This window comes from Brassica napus, chromosome A9 (genome assembly GCF_020379485.1).
Source record: "Brassica napus cultivar Da-Ae chromosome A9, Da-Ae, whole genome shotgun sequence".
Lineage (NCBI taxonomy): Eukaryota > Viridiplantae > Streptophyta > Magnoliopsida > Brassicales > Brassicaceae > Brassica > Brassica napus.
Window position 1 is genome coordinate 24769677 of NC_063442.1, and position 18694 is coordinate 24788370.

An 18694-nucleotide genomic window follows, 5' to 3' on the forward strand; every position below is an offset into this window, starting at 1 on the left:
ATAATGTAAAGTCATCAGAATTTCCTTTAATCACCAAATGTGATTCAATGACATTTATATGTGTATGATGCAGACCAGAAGAGAGTTTTGGTACTTGTTTCAACACATTTCATTTTCCCGATTTCTCAAGAGTAGTATACATATACTTCTTTCCATCATCAGTTGTAGACTGAGTATCAAATCCTTTAAGATATATGTCTTTAAAACTCAACAAATTTATTTTAGAATTTAGATTAAATAGTGCATTATTTATCAAGAATTGTGTCCTATTAAGTAATGTGAAATGGGATTTACCAATCCCTTCAACAAGTCTGCACAATCTAATATTGTGGTAACAGTGATATTTGTCGGTTTTAATTTAAAAAAATATTTTATGTGTTTCAGAATAGTGTGCATTATTCCACTATCTGGTATACAAATATCTGATTTTCCTTTAATCACCAAATAATGTGCATTCAGATTCAGATTAAATAAAAGTCAAAGATCAACAATTTAAAAGTGAAAACCCGAGATCCATGAAAAGGATTACCAGCAATTTAATTACAATATCACATATATTTCTCCAAAATCACCAAATCAAGTTTTAAGGTATATTCTCAAGAATATATCTTGAATCAGAACTAAATTCTTATGAAGATGAGATTTTTAATGTAGCATATTTGCCGAAAGAAGAAAGATTTATCATAAAAATGGTACAAAATGATAGTAATAATGCGTGAATAGTGTCATGTACACATAGTTAAATAATATATTTTATGTATATTGTTGAAGTAGGATTTAACACATAAATCCAGTGCATTAAAATATTTGAGATGCATTTATTTGACAAGATTTACATGGTCCGCTGGCGAAACCTAACTAATCCGACGAAGGGCTAACTTGTAGCTTGATGTAGGAAGCTACGGATTGAGTGGATAATGATGAAGACAAAAATCACCTTGAGGTCAAGTGGTTACTAAACAACCCGAGATTCATTGAGTAAGGCATGAAAAGTCTACCATAGATACGCTTAGTAGTTGGATCGAGCCGAACCATTTAAAAACAAATCATGCTCATCATTTACACATCACAACACTACTAGTTCACTGTGATACTTAAAATACTCTCATATAATTGTATTGTATTTGACATGTTTCTTTGTACATGTCATATTTATTATTAACGTTAATTCAATTTGAGGAAAATATCTTGTTTAATTTTATTTATAGAATACTTTATCTGTTTCAAATAAGTAATCGTTCTAGAGCTTTGCACATAATAAGAAACTAATTAAATGTTCAAATTTACCATTTTTTTACCATTAGAATTGCATAACATTTATTATTTATCTTAGTTTAATTAAATGAAAAGAAAATAAATTAATAGAAAAACAACACTGGAATCACAAAACGACACTCGATTTGAAGCATAGAGAATATTATTTTTACTGTTTCTCTAGACCTAACAATTATTTTATAAAGAAAAATCACTTCAGATTTTAGCTTACACATATATCGAGCGCAAATACTAAACAATATATTGTGGAATTTATGAAAGAAATATTGTCAACTTAAATATAGGGAAAGAAAGAATAAAGGGAATCATATTTAAATATGAAAGAAATATTGTCAACTTAAATATAAGGAAAAAAATATAAAAATAAAGAAATATGAAAAGAAATATAGGGAAAGAAATATGAAAGAAATATTGTCAACTTAAATATAGGGAAAGAAAGAATAAAGAAAGAATAAAGGGGAAAGAAAGAGATACAAAACCTTTCATCTAGAGTACACAAGAGAGAGAGAGAGAAACAATGATGATATCTGATCTTCCGGCAGATTTGCTAGATGAAATACTCTCTAGGGTTCCGGCCACATCTCTAATACGATTGAGATCTACTTGCAAACAATGGTACAATTTATTCAAAGACCAAATGTTCGCCGAAAAGCACCTTCGTAACGTTCCAAAGCAGCTTCGTGTTCTCACACTGAAGGAAAATAGGCTTTTTCTGCCGAGCGTAGATCTGAACTTTGTTCCTCCTTCTATTGAATTTAGCGATGAACTTAGCCTAAATAATTCTAATAATTCAGAAGAGGTCCATATAGACTCAGCTTTTCACTGCGATGGTTTATTGTTATGCACCACCAGGGATGAACTCGTGGTTTGGAATCCTTGTTTAGGTGAAACCATGTGGATCAAACACAGCGAAGGCAGCAAAAGGGTTAAAGAGAGAAAGCCTATGTATGCTTTAGGATACGAGAACAACCAGTCTTGCCGCAGCTACAAAATCTTGATGTTTTGGGATTGTGACGAATTATACGACGGCCAAGTCGATGGATTTAAAGTCTATGATTTTAACTCTAATGCGTGGAGAGTTGTTAATTATCCCAACTGCTTCATAATGAATTCTCATGGCGTGAATTTGAAAGGAAATGGTTACTGGAATGCTTATGATGACAACTACGTCGACTACATACTCAGCTTTCATTTTACAGGAGAGAGATTTATACGTTTGTGTTTACCTCCCCCATCTCAGGGCTGCATGTATACGTCTCTATCAGTTGTTAGAGAAGAACTCTCAGTGTTACGTTGTGTGAAAGGTTCATCAAAGATTGAGATGTGGGTGACGACCAATAAAATGGATACTTCTGCTTCAGAATTGTCATGGAGCAAATCCTTTACAATGAACTTTGGTTTTCCTGTCTTAGTTTACACGGGTCTTTTAATCGACGAAGATAAGAAAGTGGTCTTGTGTAATACAATTGTGGGGGACCACTTGAGGGGGGCATGTACTATTGGAGAGGAAGATAAATATTACTCAGAAATCGCTTTTGAAGGAATGTCTTTATCACAACCTCCTCATATTTTCAATTATGTTCCAAGTTTGGTTAGAATCCAGGAAGGTACTGAATTAGATGTTTTTGGTAAAAGTCCTCGTAGGAGAGGGGATGATCCTCCTACAAGACGAGGTGATACTGCAATGTGTGATCATGACTTCCAGTTTTCACAAGAAATTGATGACATGATGTCCTAATCAGATGAATGGAGATAGAGTGCACTGATTTTAGCAGTCGTCTTAGAAGCCGCGGTCGTGGGTGGAAGACGCAGTGTGTTATCTTGTGACAAAAGTGATCTCTCCTGATATTTATAATTTATTCACCCGTTGAACCCCTCTCTTTGTCTCATTATATCTTTGTATAATCATCGTAGTTTCTGCGAACCTTGAAATTTCATTATCACCTTGAACAATATCTCAGTTCTCAAAAAGGAACTCTTTGGCACTCTATCTTCTTGTATCTTGTGAACTTTTTTAGCTTTGGCATTAATTTTAAAGATTTTATTAATTTCAGTTAGAACGTGTTTGTTTTCCACTTTGAGTGTTGATTGTATAGATGAAGTTGTTCAGGTAAAATATTTCCATACCAATAATATCATCTCACTGATTCCAAAAATATATGATATAGCGGATTCCTCCAACTAGTAGAGCGGCGAATTGAATCCTGAAAATCTGGATAAAGACTTGAATATAATACTGCAAGTAAGTCCTTCCCTCACGATATCCTCACTTTCGTGATAATTTCAAAACCAAGAGCACGCCATAAATCTACTGAAAAAGGTCAAGGCAATAAAATGTCCCCCCACCCCCCCCCCCCCCCCCCCCCCCCCCTTTCCCTTGATATTACTTGTATACAATGACATGACATGACTCCCCTTTGACTCTTTTTGTTTATGTTTATTTAGGCTTTTAGATCTGAACTTTGTTCCTCCTTCTATTGAATTTAGCGATGAACTTAGCCTAAATAATTCTAATAATTCAGAAGAGGTCCTCCATATAGACTCAGCTTTTCACTGCGATGGTTTATTGTTATGCACCACCAGGGATGAACTCGTGGTTTAGAATACTTGTTTAGGTGAAACCATGTGGATCAAACACAGCAAAGGCAGCAAAAGGGTTAAAGAGAGAAAGCCTATGTATGCTTTAGGATACGAGAACAACCAGTCTTGCCGCAGCTACAAAATCTTGATGTTTTGGAATTGTGACGAATTATACGACGGCCAAGTCGATGGATTTAAAGTCTATGATTTTAACTCTAATGCGTGGAGAGTTGTTAATTATCTCAACTGCTTCATAATGAATTCTCATGGCGTGAAGTTGAAAGGAAATGGTTACTGGAATGCTTATGATGACAACTACGTCGACTACATACTCAGTTTTGATTTTACAAGAGAGAGATTTATACGTTTGTGTTTACCTCCCCCATCTCAGGGCTGCATGTATACGTCTCTATCAGTTGTTAGAGAAGAACTCTCAGTGTTACGTTGTGTGAAAGGTTCATCAAAGATTGAGATGTGGGTGACGACCAATAAAATGGATACTTCTGCTTCAGAATTGTCATGGAGCAAATCCTTTACAATGAACTTTGGTTTTCCTGTCTTAGTTTACACGGGTCTTTTAATCGACGAAGATAAGAAAGTGGTCTTGTGTAATACAATTGTGGGGGACCACTTGAGGGGGGCATGTACTATTGGAGAGGAAGATAAATATTACTCAGAAATCGCTTTTGAAGGAATGTCTTTATCACCACCTCCTCATATTTTCAATTATGTTCCAAGTTTGGTTCGAATCCAGGAAGGTACTGAATTAGATGTTTTTGGTAAAAGTCCTCGTAGGAGAGGGGATGATCCTCCTACAAGATGAGGTGATACTGCAATGTGTGATCATGACTTCCAGTTTTCACAAGAAATTGATGACATGATATCCTAATCAGATGAATGGAGATAGAGTGCACTGATTTTAGCAGTCGTCTTAGAAGCCGCGGTCGTGGGTGGAAGACGCAGTGTGTTATCTTGTGACAAAAGTGATCTCTCCTGATATTTATAATTTATTCACCCGTTGAACCCCTCTCTTTGTCTCATTATATCTTTGTATAATCATCGCAGTTTCTGCGAACCTTGAAATTTCATTATCACCTTGAACAATATCTCAGTTCTCAAAAAGGAACTCTTTGGCACTCTATCTTCTTGTATCTTGTGAACTTTTTTAGCTTTGGCATTAATTTTAAAGATTTTATTAATTTCAGTTAGAACGTGTTTGTTTTCCACTTTGAGTGTTGATCGTATAGATGAAGTTGTTCAGGTAAAATATTTCCATACCAATAATATCATCTCACTGATTCCAAAAATATATGATATAGCGGATTCCTCCAACTAGCAGAGCGGCGAATTGAATCCTGAAAATCTGGAGAAAGACTTGAATATAATACTGCAAGTAAGTCCTTCCTTCACGATATCCTCACTTTCGTGATAATTTCAAAACCAAGAGCACACCATAAATCTACTGAAAAGGGTCAAGGCAATAAAATGTCCCCCCTCCCCCTTTCCCTTGATATTACTTGTATACAATGACATGACATGACTCCCCTTTGACTCTTTTTGTTTATGTTTATTTAGGCTTTTAAATCTGAACTTTGTTCCTCCTTCTATTGAATTTAGCGATGAACTTAGCCTAAATAATTCTAATAATTCAGAAGAGGTCCATATAGACTCAGCTTTTCACTGCGATGGTTTATTGTTATGCACCACCAGGGATGAACTCGTGGTTTGGAATCCTTGTTTAGGTGAAACCATGTGGATCAAACACAGCGAAGGCAGCAAAAGGGTTAAAGAGAGAAAGCCTATGTATGCTTTAGGATACGAGAACAACCAGTCTTGCCGCAGCTACAAAATCTTGATGTTTTGGGATTGTGACGAATTATACGACGGCCAAGTCGATGGATTTAAAGTCTATGATTTTAACTCTAATGCGTGGAGAGTTGTTAATTATCCCAACTGCTTCATAATGAATTCTCATGGCGTGAATTTGAAAGGAAATGGTTACTGGAATGCTTATGATGACAACTACGTCGACTACATACTCAGTTTTGATTTTACAGGAGAGAGATTTATACGTTTGTGTTTACCTCCCCCATCTCAGGGCTGCATGTATACGTCTCTATCAGTTGTTAGAGAAGAACTCTCAGTGTTACGTTGTGTGAATGGTTCATCAAAGATTGAGATGTGGGTGACGACCAATAAAATGGATACTTCTGCTTCAGAATTGTCATGGAGCAAATCCTTTACAATGAACTTTGGTTTTCCTGTCTTAGTTTACACGGGTCTTTTAATCGACGAAGATAAGAAAGTGGTCTTGTGTAATACAATTGTGGGGGACCACTTGAGGGGGGCATGTACTATTGGAGAGGAAGATAAATATTACTCAGAAATCACTTTTGAAGGAATGTCTTTATCACCACCTCCTCATATTTTCAATTATGTTCCAAGTTTGGTTAGAATCCAGGAAGGTACTGAATTAGATGTTTTTGGTAAAAGTCCTCGTAGGAGAGGGGATGATCCTCCTACAAGACGAGGTGATACTGCAATGTGTGAGCATGACTTCCAGTTTTCACAAGAAATTGATGACATGATGTCCTAATCAGATGAATGGAGATAGAGTGCACTGATTTTAGCAGTCGTCTTAGAAGCCGCGGTCGTGGGTGGAAGATGCAGTGTGTTATCTTGTGACAAAAGTGATCTCTCCTGATATTTATAATTTATTCACCCGTTGAACCCCTCTCTTTGTCTCATTATATCTTTGTATAATCATCCCAGTTTCTGCGAACCTTGAAGTTTCAATATCACCTTGAACAATATCTCAGTTCTCAAAAAGGAACTCTTTGGCACTCTATCTTCTTGTATCTTGTGAACTTTTTTAGCTTTGGCATTCATTTATAAAGATTTTATTAATTTCAGTTAGAACATGTTTGTTTTCCACTTTGAGTGTCGATCGTATAGATGAAGTTGTTCAGGTAAAATATTTCCATACCAATAATATCATCTCACTGATTCCAAAAATATATGATATAGCGGATTCCTCCAACTAGCAGAGCGGCGAATTGAATCCTGAAAATCTGGAGAAAGACTTGAATATAATACTGCAAGTAAGTCCTTCCCTCACGATAACCTCACTTTCGTGATAATTTCAAAACCAAGAGCACGCCATAAATCTACTGAAAAAGGTCAAGGCAATAAAATGTCCCCCCCCCCCCCCCCCCCCCCCCCCCCCCCCCACTCCCCCTTTCCCTTGATATTACTTGTATACAATGACATGACATGACTCCCCTTTCACTCTTTTTGTTTATGTTTATTTAGGCTTTTAGAGTCACCAGGTAAAGCTGCAAAAGCAAAGAAGAAAACTTGTCTTCATCGTTGGAAGCTTTGTTTTAAGGATTTTGGACTTCTTGCAATTCTATTAACGATCACTTTTGTTTTCAAGAGAGCTGAGCTTCAGAGATTGGTTATAAGAAGGGAAATTGCACTCAGTATACATCAAACAAATTATAATTAACTATCTAACCAAAAAAAAAGTTGACCACAATATTCAACGTATTTTCTATTGTATATTCCAAAATATCCTTTCAATCGCCCGGTGTAACCTTTTTCTATTTTGTTCTTTGTTTTATTTTATTTTCTTCTTATTCTTCTTTTTACAGATCTCTGTTTCTCTTGATATCAACGAAAACATAAATCATAATATCTTTTTTTTGCTAGATTATCACCATCATTACCAATAAGATTCTATGATTGATTATCATCATTGATGATTAATGTTACATGTGTCTAGTGTTTGTACTCTGTTGTAATTTCAGAAGAGTGTCGATGTATCTGAAAAAAAGGAGATAAAGAAGATGAACCCACATACTATATGGAGTAAAATAAAATATAGTAATATAGCTATTATGTAATACTACTATACTATTTAAACTACAATATTTTATTTTCATGTATTTCTATACTATTTAAGCTACAAGATACTATAATATTGTTTATTTTCAGTTTATTTAATTTGATATATTATAGATTATAATTGGGTTTAGGGTTTTGAAATTAGGATTTAGTGATTAAAACTTAGTGACTAGGATTTAAGGTTTAGTAATTAAGGATTGGGTTGAGTTGGAGTAGGGTTTAGTATTTAAGGGTTATGAATGTAGATGAAGTCATATATCATTTCAACGATATAGAATAGAACATGCGGGTACATATTTATATGGTCAATAAGTGTGTCACGTGGATGACATTATGTGATATTTCAAAGATTTTTGCTGACCATATATGTTATATTTGTTGAGGTCGTCAAATATTTTTCTTTTACCGTTTACCTTCAAAAAATAAGGTTAGAACCGGAAAGAAATAGAACAAAATGTCATCCACTTAATTATGTCAAAATCGGTGATATATTCTTCATTTCTGTTTGTGTTTTGTATATTAAGCAAATTCTCCCTTATAAGAAACCCATTTTTTTTCTCTTAGCAGATACAAGAATAATAAATTCCAATGATAAGTGCAGAACTAGAGTTATTAATTTCCTTTATTCTACGAATTAAATATATGAAATCCAGTAACGAATTGAGATCATTTTTCACCAAAAGGCCTTGTAAACAATTTAAAAATAAAGGAAGAAACTATATATATGGTTTGATTAATCAATTCTAAGAGCTTCCGTACTATGTTTATAGGTGCCAACCATGAAACCTCTCACTATTTTAGTCTTTTGATGAGTCCGAACCAGTTACACAAAACTAAGGAGTACACAAGAAATAATCTGTTGGTGACCATATACCATGTTGTCAATCTTTTCTATTCCCTCCGTTTCAATATAGATGATGTTTTAGAAAGACTAATTTATTTCAACTTATATGAAGTTTTGAGATTTTAAGGTTCTTTTTAAATTTATTGGAAATTGTTCAACCAATTAAATTTTACTGTCTCTTTTATAATTGGTTGACTGATTTTATAATTATATCTTTAAAATACCTTTTTAGAGAAATGTAATTTTCTTAATATTTGTGCATTACTAGAAAACATCAAGTATTATGAAACAGAGGGAATATAATAGAAGATCGACGTGTCATCTTTGGCGGTTTGGGTCCTAGATTATCATATTAAACTTGGTGAGATGCTCTTAGCTTGAAGATTGCTTAGGGTAAATTTTGTTGCAGGGTTTGTGAACGGGGAAAAGATTTGTATTTGGAGGGTGCAACGTGTATCAACGTGCAAAGTGTTCCAAAAAAAACAAAAAAGATAAGACTTGTAGTGTAATAGATAATGTGTTGTAATGTTATGGTTCCTTTGGGTTCAACTGGTATGAAATGAAGATAGAATCGAACTTAAGATTTTGGGGATTAAAGGAAATTTAGTAAAATATTAATAAAAAATCTTACAAGTATAAGAGTCTATTTCTATATAAATTATTTTAGGGGTAATAAATAATTTAGTTATAATTTCAATTTATTTTTATATAACCCTATATTTGATAAATTATTTCTTAAATTTTAAAAGTCATAGGCTAATATTTATGCCAATCACGTCTTGAGAGTAGATAGTGGAAATTACTACTATTAGTCAAAGGGTTTGGAGGAACGAACTACAAGGCAATGTTCCATGGTAACGTACAATGGGAAGAGAACTTGTAATATTTTGGGACGGGTTTAGCATCCTAAAATTAAATATGTAAAAATTGGATACTCACCCACTTTTATAAATAATTGATGTTTTACCTTTTAATTTGTATATAAAATTCATGTTTTAATTTTAATCAATGCATTTTACTTTAAAACTAGACCATAGATTAAAATTTAAAAATATGAGTGGAAATGTTTTATTGCGAAGAAAATAAAATAATCAAAACTAATTAATAAAAAATAAGTATTGACTAAATAAAAACTTAATAATAAAAGTATCATTGTTTAATATATATAAATATATACACTTATTGTAAATATCTAGTCAACTAAAAAAATGAAATATATGAAAAATTACTATAAATTATACTAAAATTTTGCCATAATTAGAAAAATTAGTAATTAATCTCACTTTTTCAATTTAATATTATTTTGTAAGGATATCTAGTGTTACTGAAAATATATATTTTTCATAAATATAGGGATATTTCTGTTTTTATTTCAGAATGTAACTAGTTTTTATATAAACTAACTAGTTGATTTAACCATCCACAATCTTCTTCTCGCGCCTCTATTTTCTTCTTCCACCTTCACAAACCTTTGAAAAACGTTTCATTGCAGTTTTAAATTGGGAAAATGTGGAGAAATACACCTATATAAGATTTTAATTTGAAAACTATATCATTGTTTAATTTTTTTGAAAAATGCACTTTTGCTTATATGAATTTACTAAATTATCCGATATGAATATTTATCATCAGAATTTATTTAATATTAAATAAAGGCTCATTTGGGTGAATAACCAAAACAAGAATGGAAATTAGGTAAGTGGACATTTTTTTTATTAATTGGCAAACCAGGAGAAACAACTGTATGAAAAGTCCATATTAACCTTGTTGTAATCAAAGGAATCCATTTCTATTTTACTTGCTACCGGCTACTTCCATTAACTGGCCAATAGGGTTTTTCATTGATGTTTTTCTTCTTTTTCGACTATTTCTCACAGATTTACCGTCGACAGTTTTACCGTGGCCAGTAAGCATATACGACAGTTTGCTCTTCCTTGCCAAGCTTTAGGTTGCTGCTTCTCCAATCTCTTCCCCATCCCCAAATCCATTCTATATTTTGAATTACAAAATTTAGGATTACTTTTAAGATCGCCGTCGCCAGAGGCCGTTGCGGCGCCCCCATGATCTGATTTCTTTATGGCTTCTGATCTTCTCATCCTCGTATCTTCCTGTTTCTGATCTCACACGCGTTGCAAAGAGACTACACAGACAATCAGAATAAAACAATACATTATCAAATCAGACAAAACAAAGTTTATGCCTCTCCAGAAATTAAAAAAAAAAGCACAGGACTTTCCAGAAACCAACAAAAACCTTTAATGAAACAGAGATCTATAAAAAAATGAATTAAGAACCTGAGAGGATTGCATTATTACCACAGAGACTGAGCTGCTAGAAAGACGCAACTTCCGTTCATCTTCTCAGCACAAGCACAGTCAGTTCTTAATTTTCGAAGCCAACCTGTTTAAGAGAAACAAACAGAGTCAATGGATGTTTTATCTGGTTCCCTATAACAAGAAGAACAAGGCTAATGAGAGAAATAGATCCTCTGTTTCACTTACCAGTGCTGTACCACCAAGATCTGTTTTTCTATGTCCAGTGATAAAAATGCCAATGGAAAGAGCCATAGTGCACACGAGATCAAGATCAACTGGGAGGATTGTACTGCAACACAAGATTATTACAGAGATTCTCCCGATCTCTAAAAGAGTGATCAACAAAAATAAATCAAAAACAAGAGAGAGAGATTGGATTATTATCAAAAAAATTGAGAAAATTTCAGGGCCGATTGAAAGAATCAGGGTTTTAAGCCTTGTCTAAGATTTTTTGTCAAGAAAAAACAGTTCTTGATTTAGAAAAAATAGGACTTTCTTTGACCAAACAAGAAGAATAGAGAAAGAGAAAGAACAATAGAGAGAGAGAGAGAGAGAGAGAGAGAGAGAGGTATAGGCTTAGCTCTACGAAGAGAGAAGAGAGAGAGAGTTAAAAGTAGGTAAGATTGTCAGTCTATGCATTTTGGTTTGTGGGATTGAGTAGGGTTATTATTGGTATTAATAAAAAATGTACAGTTGCATATCCATTTGCCTAATAAAATTCTTATCTATAGTCATGGACCGCAAATTCCCTAAACAGTTTCAACAATAATATAAGATTGTTTGAAAAAAATCTTTACAATATACACAATATCTTAATTGAAAAAGAAACAAGTTAGAGATGTCTCGTCTCCTCCAAAAAAAAAAAGATCTTGCTTTTATTCAGATTTCAGAGGTTTGTTTCTTCACCTATGTCCTCAGTGTGATTCAATTTAGTAAATTGACGTTTTCTTCCAATTCTGTCATACACAGATGAAGTAATCTCAAACAACAACATTTTTTTCCTTTGATTTCCTATGTCTATCTAACAACTTGAATGAAAAATTAATGGAATATTGGTAGCACATATGTTTAATTTTGTCCATTGACACCCCGAAAAACCTGAGTTTGATACCTCCTTATAGTCTTACACAGTTACACTCTTTTTGTCAAAAAAAAACTTGAATGGAACATTCATAAAAGGACAAGAATCAAACAATAACTTTCTTTTTTTCTAAAAGAGTTTAACATAAACTAAACAGTTACGTTGTTGTCGTTGCATGGCTTCCTCATAGCAAGAATGTAGTCTCGTGGATTGGCAATTCTCAACATAGTGGGTTTTGATCGTGTGTGACTTCAGAGGAGCTGCTCGAGTAATCAGAGTAACAGAGCTTCAAGCCATTGGTTGGGCAGCTGATATCTTTTCAGTTTACGTTAGAATAGAGTTGTAGTGGAAATGTCCTGAGCCCAAGTTCAGAGTGATTTCCAAAATATTTTTGACTACCCGGACTTGCACAATGAGATCTTGAAGATAGTTAGCTCTCTTGACCAGTTTTAAGAGTGTCGTTTGGAAGTGGTTACACAGTCTGCTAATTTAGTAGCAACGGAGATCGCTCTTAGTAAAACGAGAGGCAGACGCTACCAATCGTATGTTGCCCATGGTGGTTTGCGTTGGCTTTCCTCTCTAATCGAAGCTGAAGCAGGGACATCAAGGTCTACAGCTCAAGTCTGAGGGTCCCTCGTACTGGTACGGATCTTGACAGTATGAGTTCTTTTCTCACTTCTTCATTCCATTCTGGTAATCGTTTCTTGTTTGGCATCTACTGGTCACCACAAAAATGATTTTTTTGTATGAAGAATGAGTGGTTGGACAACTTATTTCTATTTTATTACGAAATCTAAAAAGTTATGCATAGAAACTTCCTGATAAAATCAAAACAAACCATAATTTATTTCTTTCATAATATCCTTGTTATATAAAAGATTATAGTAAAATAATATATCTATCTCAAGACATGTTTTTCTTAAACATATGTAATTATATTATTACTAATTCAAACTTATATATAATTATTGAAATATCTAATTGGGATAAAAATGTCTTTTCATATTTAACAAAGTGTAGTTTTCCAAAAATAAAAAAGAAGGTGCATTTATCAAAATTTAAATTAATTATAGAGTATTTTTCAAATTGTCCCTTTTATATTAGCTTTTTAAATCTAATTATTTATATCTATAATTTGTTTTCTAAAACCATCTTTTTAAGGAAAAAAACCGTCTTCTCTTAAATTCTATTTTTTATTTCTTCACATATATATTTTATATGTTATTTTTGATATTTTTCTTCAAAGAGTGATACTTTTCACATTCTGAATAGTTTTTATGTGCTTAGAAAATGTGAAAATATAGTGAACGTCAAAAATCTTGGAGAGAGATGCAAATAATAACAGTGGGAAGAGTGTGATTTCTACATGCTACGAAGAAAAAGTAAGGGAAGGTAGTTCAAAACTTTATGCTATCTATATTTCTTGATACGGTTGTTCTAATTCAAACAATGATTCTCTGGAGTTTTCTTATGAAATTTAATATTTTTGTAGGATTGAAATGCTTTTTAAGATGATCTCTAATCATGTAAATTTTACAATCCTTATTCTAAAAGTGGAAGAACATACACAAGAACTGCAGTTTTTAAGATGTATTGAAAAAGCATGAAAGAAAAGCAAAAAGATGACTGAATTCTATATTGATTTTTAATATTCTTTTCAATTTTGTAAATGGTAATTTGTTTTTATGTTGATTTATTAATTAAATCTTCTCAAGAATATTTAAATTTTCAATTCTGTTATCAAGATATTATTAGATATCTAAAACAAAGCTTTTTTCTTGTATGCTTTATACTTCAGTAACTATTAGGACTGGAACTTATATCTGGATTCGATCCGAGATCCGATTCGGATCCGATCCGAAAATCAGGATATCCGAGAGGGCCGAATCCGGATCCGGATAGTAAAATACTGGATCCGGATCCGAATATCTTGATTTTTTAGTCTGGATATCCGGATCCATAATTTTTATTAATACTTATTTCAGAAGTAGTAGTATGTATATATAAAAACTAAATTTATTTATTATATTTTCATTTTATAATAGTATATATAAATTTTTATGTAAATTTTGTGATATTATACATAGAAATAATTAAAAACATTTATATATATTTAGTTCTTTCAATCGAACTACGTTCGACTTGTTCCTCGAAATGGGTACGTTGGCAGCCTTTCATAAGGTTCAGTCCGAAATCAATCAAAACCTCTTTTTGTATCTTTTTCGTCTTCTATTATCGAGTTGCGACTCAACTGGGTATAAGGTTTTAGGTTGCTAGAACTAAGTAATTTGCTGACAGCTCTTGCGGCCGAAGCTTTTATAATCTCTTGTAATGATCGCAACGCTTTTACGCAGATTCGAAATAAGATCAACTCTTTCTAAACTTGTTTATTGTCTTTACATATTTTCTGCCTTTATTTGGTCACTTGCCATTGGCTCTCCCAGAGAATCTGGAACCTCTGAAAAAGTTGGGGTTTATTGACTGTCCTAATTAAACGGAAATTGACATTGCAAATTTCGGTTTCCACAATAACCTTAAAGAAAACCTTCGGTTTTGTAAATATTAATTTAAATTTGTATGTTAAATTTTAAAATATGTATATTTTACTTAGATTTTAAATAATATTTGAATTTCTGAATAAATTAAAATACATAACTATTAAATCGTGCAATACTATGAAAAAGAAATTTGATCTAAAATGGGAACAAAACTATTTTCATGTATGAGTTACAATATTGTTACTAACCAAAAATTATATTTTATTAAATTATCACCTATTAATGTTATTTTTTAAAACAATATGTTAATTTTAGATCTAACTTCAAAATTACTCTTTTGGTAAATGTTGCCTTAATAATCCCATTTTTACTCGTTATGGCTGATTTTAGATCGAACTTCAAGATTATCATATTTTCTTCAAGCCTTGTAGAGTACTTTTCCCTAGACATTTTTGGAGAATGCTTTAGATTTGTTATCTGCCTGAACTTATCTTTCTGGTTTGTGTTACTTTTTGTACATTTTTGTGCTTTTTATTAGTCTAGAAAATCTCTTTTCTCAAGATTGACCCTTTTGAAGTTTCTGTTGAAACCATTTACGTTGGTTACACATTATGTATAACTATCTTATGTATAACTATCTTATGTATATCGGTTACACGTTGGTCAATCAGTCTCAAACTACACTTTTAGAAAATCTGCATAACTATCTTATGTATATCGGTTACACATTATTTCCTATCATTTGACAGAATTATCAATCAAAGTGGAGACTAATCGGTCTAAAAAAAAGTGGAGACATATCACAATGTGGTCAACATAACTTTTAAACAAAGAGCATGTGGTTATTCTCCTTATTTTTTCCACTGGATCACCTGGAAAACAAAGTAAATAAAGAGTTGATAATGCATCCAAAAAAGAGAGAGAAAGAGGGATAAAAACATAGTCATGTTATTAAAACAGAATAGAACACCTTCTTAATATGGCTGAAGCTTCATCTGTAATGTTAGCTCATAACCTGAAAACATAAAAGATATTATTAGCATGAAGATTAGTTCTTAATTTTATCATTAGAGAATTTAGCTCTAAATCTTCTCTTACAAATGTTGTTGTTGCTCTGTTTCTGGACATCTCCAAAACCTTCTTCACATAGCCTAAAACAACAAACCACTTGTTTAAGACTCTCCAAGGAAGTCTGAGCTAAAAGAAAGCTAGTTCCATCACAATATAGACATCATCATGATCCTAATATGCATCGTAAAAATGAAGAGATTATCATGACCAGACAAAGTTTTCAAAATATTCACTTCTCTCCTCACATTTTCAATGGCAATGGCCGTCCTAATCTACACAATAATTACAAACAATCTAACAGATCTCATAACTGTCACAAAACCAGAAGATATCAAATCGAAAAGCACTTTTTTATCAAAAAGCACTAACCTTTGCTTTGTGAATAACATTAACAACGACTTTTATCACTTTTCTTAAGCTTAAGAGCACAAAAATGGCCACGACTGTGACACCCCCGATCGTAGATGACCGGAAATGACATGGTCGATGTTCCTCGATTGTCGATCTGAGGTTCTCAGAATACTTCCGATCGCCTTAGACCAACAACCAAAGAACACCAACGCTCCTATCGGATATAACTCTAGGCTTTTCAACCCGACAAAGCAATACCCGATAGTTAGTTCGTCCAGACAAGGACTAATATCATATGAAACCCGTACTTAAAAAAACATTCTTTATCTATCAATCAAAAGCATCTTACAAAATTTTTTATAAATTAACCTCGAGGTTTTTGGTCTACAAATCTTATACATAAGATATATCAAAATGACTTTGCAAGGATAATAAAACTACCGCTGGCTAATGATGTTCCTTCCCATCCTAAAGTAAGGTCTCCCGTCTACTGGTTACCTGCATCACAAATGAGTCATGAGTAACTAGTTTACTCAGTGAGCCTAGTCCCACACCCCAACATATATTAATAATATCTCAAGCAATCAACTTCATTTGAATGCAGTGGAAATATATTCCATAACTGAATATTTATATATAAGGCATATCCTTCCATCATTGTGAATCTAATCATATACCTCACTTCCTATTCCCGTCTCTCATATCATTCATATAATCATATATATATATATATACCAGACCCGAGAAACCACAAAGGCTAAACGAGTCTAGCGAGTTAGCATCACCATCAGATATTCAAAGATAGAACATCTAACACTGCATGCAGTTACATGGCCTCCAGGGTGCGACCCCATCATCGTGTCTTCGTGACCTTGTTCCATATCGCAGGACCAATTCACGGTAATCATCATTCATACGGGAATAATTTGGAAGACAGGTTTATAATAAGACTTCACATGATTAATACTTCCATACTTAATTATATTTAATACTATACATATGTATTAGTACTTGAGAACAAGTACTAAGGTTTAGAATAAACCTCTATGATCATTCATAAATATTTAATAAGTGTTTACACTAAGTAAACACTTTACCAATTCAATATTGATCAAGAGACAAAGCCTATCAATCATCTACAATCAGTACGTTCAGTCAAGAAATATTCATTCACTACTCATCAATCATCTATCTAGACTCACCTTTGATTCCATGAGATTGGCTAAGGAAGACTATACTCGAGCTCAAGCTAATCACACTCGGCTTCTGGAATATTCTCGGATTAAAATCACCACAAGAATCCGACTGATCCGAACACTATCCTTGACCATCTGTACCAATAACATAACGGTTGGAACAACGGTTAATCAGTCCGGTTCAACCCCCACAGTTCAAGATTCAGGACAGCTACTAAGGCAAGTTCAAGGCAGCTTCAGTTCGGTTCAAACATAAATCGTTTCAGCTAAGTTGTCTAGATGCTAGGGGAAAATGAACTGAACTAATATAAATCCACACAAGGGATTAAGAAATTAATCCATAGAGGAAGAAAAACAACTCAGCCAGCTGGTTACAATCTAAACTGATCTGGATCAAAAGGCAAAACAGTTTACCGGTTCAAATCAAACACTGTCTGAATATAACTGATACTCCACTTTAAGATGAAGCCACGCCAAACCTAATCAGTACCACATCAAAAAAATGTCGGACTCAATCAGAACAAAGCTGAACCGCAGTCAATCCAACAGAAATGCTCACATAAAACGGATCCACACAACAACTTACATCTTTACCGATTAAAATCAAAGGCTGAAGAACATGGGTGATTCTCAACTTCAGGACACCAAATCTCCAACTCTTTACCACACAAATACTCACTGATTAAAGTCACAAGATGGTGAGAAAGGGTTGTCCAAGCTCCCTTCTCTTCTCTTATTTTTTTCTGAATTTTTCATGTATTTTCCTCACAGATTTTTCTCTCTTTCTTTCTCTCTTTCTCTCTGAATTTTTCTTTCTTGTTTCTGAGATGAATGAGCTCGACCAGGAAGAGGACAATGTAATAAATGACAGGGGAAACAGCAGGAGAAGAGTCAGCAAGAAAGGACAAAAGTTTCAGATCAGTATGAGACATGTGGTGAGCTGAATCACACTTTCCTTCCCATGAAGTAATGTCATTTCTTTTCCATGAAGAAACTTCAAGCAGGTGTGCAACTCACATGAATTTAATGTAGCAAACAAGCTGGAAGGTGCAAGTCACATGTTCAGGTCAGGAAGGAAGCAAGCAGCCAGGCAGCACATGACATGCACATGACTCGCAAGCAACTGAAAGTATTCAAGATCAGTTTTCGATAAAATGTTTCCCGTCCATCGGTTCTCGTCCAGCTTAGATAAAACTCGACCATAATAATTAACACTTGGTCAGAACTATTAAGAGTAGGTACTTTGGCCTCGAGACAGTCCCATCAAGAATAATTTACCGGGTCGATTTTTATTTTTAATTCTGGTCGAACCAACTCCGAACTGGTCGAACGGGATTTTTCTCGACCAAAACCCTATCCGCTCGTGAGGGTCTTTACAACGACAAACTTCATAACCAAGCTTGTACTTCCTAGAGAAACTCAAAGCTATTATCCAATCCCACACTGCCTCCTTCCGATTCACGGAGCAGTGCCGTCTCGCGATGATGCGTTTAGCCGAAGACGGAGGAGGAAATGGCTGTTTGAAGAATCTCTTCTGCATGGAGTCCCCAATAGTCATCGGAGATCTCGTTGGAGCC

General features: G+C 33.7%; 3 protein-coding genes and 2 long non-coding RNA genes across 5 annotated transcripts; 3 read left to right on the forward strand and 2 right to left on the reverse strand.

The window, feature by feature from the left end:
* The first annotated feature begins 1526 nt into the window (after positions 1–1526).
* LOC106421140 (putative F-box only protein 9) lies at positions 1527–3613 on the forward strand. Its single transcript, XM_013861984.2, has one exon. It carries the CDS (start codon positions 1793–1795, stop codon positions 3011–3013), a length of 1221 nt encoding a protein of 406 aa, XP_013717438.2. The 5' UTR covers positions 1527–1792; the 3' UTR covers positions 3014–3613.
* Positions 3614–3818: 205 nt separating this feature from the next.
* Positions 3819–5497, forward strand: LOC125577577 (putative F-box/kelch-repeat protein At3g22730). The gene has a single exon (XM_048739013.1). The coding sequence runs from the start codon at positions 3899–3901 to the stop codon at positions 4676–4678; it is 780 nt and encodes a 259-aa protein (XP_048594970.1). The 5' UTR covers positions 3819–3898; the 3' UTR covers positions 4679–5497.
* On the forward strand, positions 5399–7057 carry LOC106421083 (putative F-box/kelch-repeat protein At3g22730; the record flags this gene model as incomplete). The annotated part of the gene is made up of 1 exon (XM_048740461.1): positions 5399–7057. A coding segment is annotated over one exon (1053 nt), but the record flags the coding sequence as incomplete, so codon positions are not given.
* Positions 7058–10296: 3239 nt separating this feature from the next.
* On the reverse strand, positions 10297–11533 carry LOC106420412. The gene is made up of 3 exons (XR_001283981.3): positions 11107–11533; positions 10921–11005; positions 10297–10745 (listed from the first exon to the last, which is right to left on the reverse strand). It is a non-coding gene; the product is annotated as an uncharacterized LOC106420412 (long non-coding RNA).
* Positions 11534–15193: 3660 nt separating this feature from the next.
* On the reverse strand, positions 15194–18540 carry LOC106421127. The gene is made up of 7 exons (XR_007315990.1): positions 17704–18540; positions 17532–17596; positions 17124–17252; positions 16363–16419; positions 15598–15650; positions 15470–15514; positions 15194–15371 (listed from the first exon to the last, which is right to left on the reverse strand). It is a non-coding gene; the product is annotated as an uncharacterized LOC106421127 (long non-coding RNA).
* Between the last annotated feature and the right edge of the window lie 154 nt (positions 18541–18694).